The sequence below is a fragment of the Trachymyrmex septentrionalis genome, unplaced genomic scaffold, assembly GCF_001594115.1.
Source record: "Trachymyrmex septentrionalis isolate Tsep2-gDNA-1 unplaced genomic scaffold, Tsep1.0 scaffold22, whole genome shotgun sequence".
NCBI classification, from domain to species: domain Eukaryota; kingdom Metazoa; phylum Arthropoda; class Insecta; order Hymenoptera; family Formicidae; genus Trachymyrmex; species Trachymyrmex septentrionalis.
The window spans coordinates 4,298,733-4,305,126 of record NW_017305375.1 but is presented as its reverse complement, the minus strand read 5'-3'; the positions used below and the strand labels follow the sequence as shown (position 1 = coordinate 4,305,126).

General features: G+C 28.7%; 3 protein-coding genes across 3 annotated transcripts in view; 2 read left to right on the top strand and 1 right to left on the bottom strand.

Annotated features, from left to right (window-relative positions):
- The first annotated feature begins 6 nt into the window (after window positions 1–6).
- On the top strand, window positions 7–1,928 carry LOC108748401 (beta-1,4-galactosyltransferase 7). Its single transcript, XM_018486553.1, has 5 exons — window positions 7–448; window positions 531–742; window positions 823–1,046; window positions 1,233–1,379; window positions 1,520–1,928. Exons 1-5 carry the CDS (start codon window positions 346–348, stop codon window positions 1,812–1,814), a joined length of 981 nt encoding a protein of 326 aa, XP_018342055.1. The 5' UTR covers window positions 7–345; the 3' UTR covers window positions 1,815–1,928.
- Window positions 1,929–2,174: 246 nt separating this feature from the next.
- On the bottom strand, window positions 2,175–4,248 carry LOC108748387 (alpha-2-macroglobulin receptor-associated protein). Its single transcript, XM_018486536.1, has 7 exons — window positions 4,020–4,248; window positions 3,640–3,781; window positions 3,394–3,564; window positions 3,197–3,304; window positions 2,999–3,110; window positions 2,652–2,808; window positions 2,175–2,452 (listed from the first exon to the last, which is right to left on the bottom strand). Exons 1-7 carry the CDS (start codon window positions 4,227–4,229, stop codon window positions 2,249–2,251), a joined length of 1,104 nt encoding a protein of 367 aa, XP_018342038.1. The 5' UTR covers window positions 4,230–4,248; the 3' UTR covers window positions 2,175–2,248.
- Window positions 4,249–4,517: 269 nt separating this feature from the next.
- Window positions 4,518–6,394, top strand: part of LOC108748388 (X-ray repair cross-complementing protein 5-like) — a 20,997-nt gene continuing 19,120 nt past the window's right edge. The window contains 6 exon segments of the mRNA XM_018486537.1: window positions 4,518–4,575; window positions 4,814–4,924; window positions 5,410–5,633; window positions 5,709–5,834; window positions 5,973–6,051; window positions 6,228–6,365. Coding sequence (XP_018342039.1) covers window positions 4,558–4,575; window positions 4,814–4,924; window positions 5,410–5,633; window positions 5,709–5,834; window positions 5,973–6,051; window positions 6,228–6,365 — 696 coding nt within the window. The 5' untranslated portion in view covers window positions 4,518–4,557.

Here is a 6,394-nt window from a genome sequence, read left to right as displayed (position 1 = left end):
TGGCCTTTTAAAGACATGCCGCTTCTCATGAAGTACTTCACAACAATTCTATGTCAGAATATTCATTTGATTATCAATTGCATTATTAATCACCACTGTAAAAGTAATTGTAAGAATAATATTGTGAATTATATTGTTTTTGGGCTCGCTTTTTTCCGCTACGATTGAGCACTTAAAATTCTCTAATAATAATTCTCCTTTTTGGAGAAAACTTCTCTTTTCCAAGAAAGAAGATATGTCAGTAACAGATATCAGTGGAACATTAAAGCAATATTGTTTTGTTAATTAATTATTAATACCTGCAATCTATATTTTATGAGATAATTTCTGCAAACATTATTTGGCATGGATAATATTTGGAAAAGCACAAGGTTTAAATATATCTTTGCTTGCATCTTGATCACCTTCGTCACATCATGTATAATTAGCATATCTCCCATCAGTATCGGTTAGTTATATTGACATATTGAAAAATATATCACAATATATAGTGATAAAATGATTTTTTAAATGTGATTTTATTATTTCAGATGAGTGCAAGTGTGAAGCAAATGCTCAACCAAGTCAACATCTCAAGCAAATAACTGATGAGATCAATGTACGTAAAAAGAAAGCTGAACATCAATTGGCTATACTAGTGCCATTTAGGGATCGCTTTGAAGAATTACTAATATTCGTGCCACATATGCAGAAATTTCTAGACAAACAAAATATAGATTATCATATATTTATATTAAATCAGGTATTGTAGTTCTAAAAAACCTTTTAAGCAATTAGAATATTACTTGAATATATATCTCATATTTAATTTTTTTTCCCCAGGTGGACAGATATAGATTCAATCGAGCATCCCTTATAAACATAGGCTTTCTCGAAACAGAGAAAGCGTTTGATTATATTGCAATGCACGATGTAGATTTATTGCCTATGAACGATCAGTTATCGTACGCATATCCAAGTGCAGGACCTCATCATATATCGTCACCAAACTTACATCCCCGATATCATTATTTTACCTTTATTGGTGGTATATTACTTATTAAAAGGTATGTTTAAAATTGTAATAATAAACAATGATATAAGTTACATTTAGATCGCTAGATGAATAAGTAAAATAAGTAAAGAAGCGCCAAATACAGTTGAAGCTGGATCTTAGTAATAATATTAAATGTGAAATTAAACTATAAAGAAATAATATATTGTTTATTATTATTGAATATGCATTTTTGCAGAGAACATTTCATACAGGTAAATGGGATGTCCAACAAATATTGGGGATGGGGTCTTGAAGACGACGAGTTTTATGTTAGACTGAAAGAGGCTGGCTTGAGCGTCAGTCGTCCGCAGAATATATCAACAGGAACGCATAATACATTTAGGTGAGATTCATTCCATGAGACTTTGTTAATTTCTTTGTTAAATTCATCGTAAGATATTAAATAAAACTAGATATAAGTTAACACTTATCGTTGCGTGCGATACTGCTTTATCAAGTGTTAATGTGAAATATGTATTATAGGCATATACACGATAGAAATCATAGAAAGAGAGATATGACGAAGTGTTATAATCAGCGAGAGATTACTAGGAAAAGAGACCGGCAAACTGGCTTGAATAATGTCTCATATAAAATATTGGATACAATCAAGATGACTATATCAGATACTTCCCTAACAGTTATTAATATCTCTCTGTTGTGTGACAAATCAAGCACACCTTGGTGCGAATGTGAGAAACTAGTCGGATCGAAGGATCAAGGGAAATCGAAAGAGAAAAAGAAGACTAATAATAATAAACTCGCAACTGGATTGTAATTATAATCTTACAATTAACAATTTAATTGTTGAAGATGTTATAAATGTACTCAAAAACAATCTTCACATTCTTCCATTTTTTTATGTACTCAACTTAGATAAAAATAAAATAGTTTCCCTACAATTCGTTCTCATACATTGTTTATATAAAAAATTCTATTTATAGTACAAATTATTTATATATATATTAAATGCTTTATATAAATCTATTAAAGAGTTTTGTTAGAAAATCATCAAAATTATTTAGTAAAAATTGTTACTAAAAATGTAAATTGACAAATTATTTGAATATAAACATTTCTATAGATGATTATTTCACTATTTATTTCATGATAAATGATTATCTATTTCTGCTTTATATATAGTAATTAGATTTCATGTATTTTGGCATTTTTTTTTAATAATAATGATTTATAGCTTCTTATATAATTTCTTTATAATTCCGTATGCTTCTGCATGATTTTAGTTTCTAGATCCATATGAAGTTTTTGTACAGTTCTAATATGTTTCTTTATGTGTTGTTCTGCAGTTGAATTTTCTAAATCATGAAGTTGTTTTTTCTGTGCTGCTTCCAAAGCTTCCTCTGCATGTAAATGTCGCAGCTTAAGTAACCTTGATTCATAGTGTAAAAGTTCCTCCTATGCAATATATATTTATTTTGATATAAATATAATCGAAATGCATTCAATTAACAATCTGAATTATGAAAATTTTGATAATGGCTTTCTTAACATTTATCATTTAACATCTATAATTATAGCTTATAATTATTCTTACAGATATGTATGAAAAAATGAGATTAAATTATAATTATTATAGCGATAGTTATTATTATACCTTTAAAGACGCTAATTCTTCAGGAGAGAATTTTGCCTCCAGTGCAGTCTTCCATAATCCTTGTACTTTAGGTTCTATAAATTCTTTATAATTTGGTCCCTTTGCGGTGAGTCTGTCTAAACGATCAATTCCGTTTCTCAGCTCCAAATATTTTTCTCTAAATAAAAAATAGAAATTATTTTAATATTAAAGTTTATTTAACATCTTACTTTGACTCGTATCTTTTATCATTTAATTTGTTTTAAAATTTTGAGTCTAAATATATTGATTTTTATTTAAAAAAATAGAATCAATCATAAAAACTAGTTTATACACATATATATATCTTTTATAACATATAATAATACCGAAGAAAATCTGCCTTTTCTATTTGACTTATTTTCTGATCTGGTACATTGTTTAATAATTCCTCCTGTTCTTCCAACTCGTTCCAGCTTTCTGATTTAAGGTGTAAGATATCTACAAATATTAGATGATATATATAAATATAAAATATAAAAATAGCATTATAATTTAAAATATATATATGAATGTAAAAGACTTACTTTCAGACTTCTTGGAATCTTTAAACTCTTCTTTCAATAAACTTATGTATTCGTCCACTTTTTCTTGATGATGTTGAAACTCTTGTTTTAAAGTCTCAAGCTCCTCATCTAAAATAAAAACAGAATTATAATTTTTAATTAAATTTTCTTATAAGATACTTCTATTGATGTAATATCAGTAATTTAAAAAAACATACCGGTAAAACCAGCCATTTCAGCTTTAGCCCATAATTTGTTCAGTCTTATATCATTAAATACATCCTTTGCAACATAATTGCTACCATCATTTAACGCTTTGTGCATTTTAAGTAACTTTGGATCTTCAGTATCAGCAAAATGTTCCAATAGGTCATATGTGCTCATTATTCCTTTGACAAAAAGTTACAGAAGATTAGGATTTAGTAAAACACTAGAGATAAAAATAAATGGATGACAAAAGTTACCGATGAGCTTTTGTCTCAGACGTGCCTCTTCCAAGCCATCAGAATCCTTTCCTGCAAACCTGAAATGCTTGTACGCAATTTCTTCTTTGTCATGAATCTTTAGATCGCTGAAGATCGATTGCAGCTTGCTATCAGTTAGACGCTGAAATAAATATTCACATGTAAAATTAGAAATAAAGAGTACAAATGTAAAAAATATCTATACTCTAAATTCTTTGGAGTATAATTTTACTCTAAAGAGTGGAAATTGAGCCAGTCTTGAAAAAAATGGCTCAATTTTCAGTCTTTAAGAGTCATCAGATTTACTTTAAATTTTAGAAAGTATATTTACTTATTTATTATATTTTTTCATTGTATTCTATGTGCAATCCGTTACTCACATTTTTGGCCTTAACCCAAAGCACATTCAATTTTGCCATCCTGAATGGCAAATCCAAGTCTCTGAGAGATGTTGGGAACTGCGAGGAATCTACATATTTATCCTCATTTGCGTCAGCGGAATATTTGTGGTATTTGTTCTCCCCTACACTGGTATGAACCGACAGACCCAGATTTATTAAAAGAATAAATTTTGCGTTCAGAAAGACCATTTTTGTGTTTTATTCATAAACGATTGCACGAGCCACGTGATATACTATTCACAAATGATACAAACAAGTACAAAGTTGCAAACGTGTCAAACGAAATTGACACTGACGTACTTATAGGCGCATAGCCGTGTTTAGGTCAATTCAGGTGACACGTAAGTTAGGTTACGTTCATTTTTGAGGTTTGATTTGGAAATATTGATTGTGGAGATTGAGTGAAACTGCGCGCGCCTGATACGTTGAACACAAGTTTTAGGAATTAAAGAGTTTATTCTCACTGGAAACCTCGAATATCTGCAAGTGTCTTCCAGTGTCTTCGATAACACAAAAAATGCCGCCAAAATTAAAGGTTGTAGTTTGATATTTTTCAAATTTGTTAAAGAGTCTAAAATAAACACACTCTTGCTCGATAAGACGATGATTTAAAATTATATGTTAGAATATAGCACAGAGTGTAAAATATATGTGAAATATATATTATTTTTGTTTAATAAATTGTATTATAAATTGTATGATAAATTATACAATTATATATTCTGACATTACATTTATTTGAATTGTCAAACATTTGTCTTTCATGTCAACAGGAGAGTATAACTTTTGTGATGAATGTTGGAATCGTCCAACCTGGGACACAGAGTAATTTGCAGCTGTTGGACAAAGAGAAGTTCATTGTTAAACATATTATTCAAAAGAAGGTACGCTTCTTTTTGCCATAGTGTTAAAGGATGTTTCCATGTAATGACATAAGTTGACACAAATATCATTCTATCTTTTTTGACATTCAGTGAAAAATAATAGTGAATTCGGTCATTTGCATTACACTGGATTAGTTATACACCAAGTTATTTACATTGAAAAAACTACTTTATATAAAAATCTAAACGCAGTGGCGTAATATATGATCAACCTTAACAATGAAATAAATATATGTATATTTTGTTAAATAATATGTGACAATATCATTATATTGAATATTTAATTGTTTAAAATATTTATTCTATATATTTAACTTTGTTAATTTCATATATAATCATTTTTAATATGCATTAATCTAAATGTAAGTGTCCAAATGTGCTAAAAGATAGAACAACACTTGTACTAACTTGTATTACCAAATGGAAAATATTCTCTAACAGTCACTCGTATTCGAGTTTCTGTTAATTATGAGCATACTGCACAGATATTTCTACGTCCTAAAGATGAAATGGGAGTGATATTGATGGGCTCAGATAGTAGTACAAGCGACAGTATTACAGGATTAAATAATGCACAGGAACTTTGTAACATGCAAATTGGAAATTGGAATTTGATAAAAAGCATCGAGAAACTCAAACCCACAAATCAGACTTGTTCTTGGATGGATGCAATTTATGCTGCAGTCGAATATATTAAACACGAATGCGTGTAAGTGTATTTAAATATAGCGTAATGTTAAATTTTAATCAATATATATTATATTTACTATGTTTCTTATTACAGAGATAAATGTGACAGGAAAATAATCTTGTTGTCTTCTTTCAATGAGGAGGAAAATGTTGTTGATCAATTTCAGGCAGAGGATATAATAGAGATATTAAATTCAGAAGCAGTCTCACTCATAGCAATGTATTGACTATACTGTAGTATTATTTTAATTATATTGTTAATATTAGTAATAGTAATAACAGATGAAGTTTAGATTAATGTTATGCATGAAGTTAGAATAAAAATATAAAATAGAACAAAAAATTTGATATGTTATAGTGGAGAAAGAGCATTACATGATATAGATGAAGATTCTCAAACACCCAGTGAAATACTACTTATGAATGTTCTACAACAGGTAATTTAGACAAATGTGTAGACAATCATTAAATTATAATAAATTATAAATTTTATATCTAATTATATAGAATGTAATAATGATCTAATAAATATGTATATTTATTCATTATATTACTATATTTGATATATATGCGTGTGTGTGTGTATATATATATATATATTTTTTTTTTACAGATTAATGGTCAGTATCTCACATTTGAACATGCAATGTCAGATGTGCGCTTCTACAAACGGCCATCTACTAAACCGCTTCCGTGGCGTTGCCTGATGGAATTGGGCGAATTATGCATACCGATTGCTGGAATTTCTAAAGTAAAGTTCTAATACGTTATATCTTTTTT

Excerpts from the sequence above, each read along its gene's own strand:
- LOC108748401 (XM_018486553.1), top strand. The coding sequence starts at position 346 with ATGGATAATATTTGGAAAAGCACAAGGTTTAAATATATCTTTGCTTGC. Across the intron at positions 743-822 it reads ATATATTTATATTAAATCAG|GTGGACAGATATAGATTCAA; the intron begins GTATTGTAGTTC and ends TTTTTTCCCCAG. Across the intron at positions 1,047-1,232 it reads GGTATATTACTTATTAAAAG|AGAACATTTCATACAGGTAA; the intron begins GTATGTTTAAAA and ends GCATTTTTGCAG.
- LOC108748387 (XM_018486536.1), bottom strand. The coding sequence starts at position 4,229 with ATGGTCTTTCTGAACGCAAAATTTATTCTTTTAATAAATCTGGGTCTG. Across the intron at positions 2,809-2,998 it reads GAAAAGGCAGATTTTCTTCG|AGAAAAATATTTGGAGCTGA; the intron begins GTATTATTATAT and ends TTTTTTATTTAG. Across the intron at positions 2,453-2,651 it reads AAGAATTAGCGTCTTTAAAG|GAGGAACTTTTACACTATGA; the intron begins GTATAATAATAA and ends TATATTGCATAG.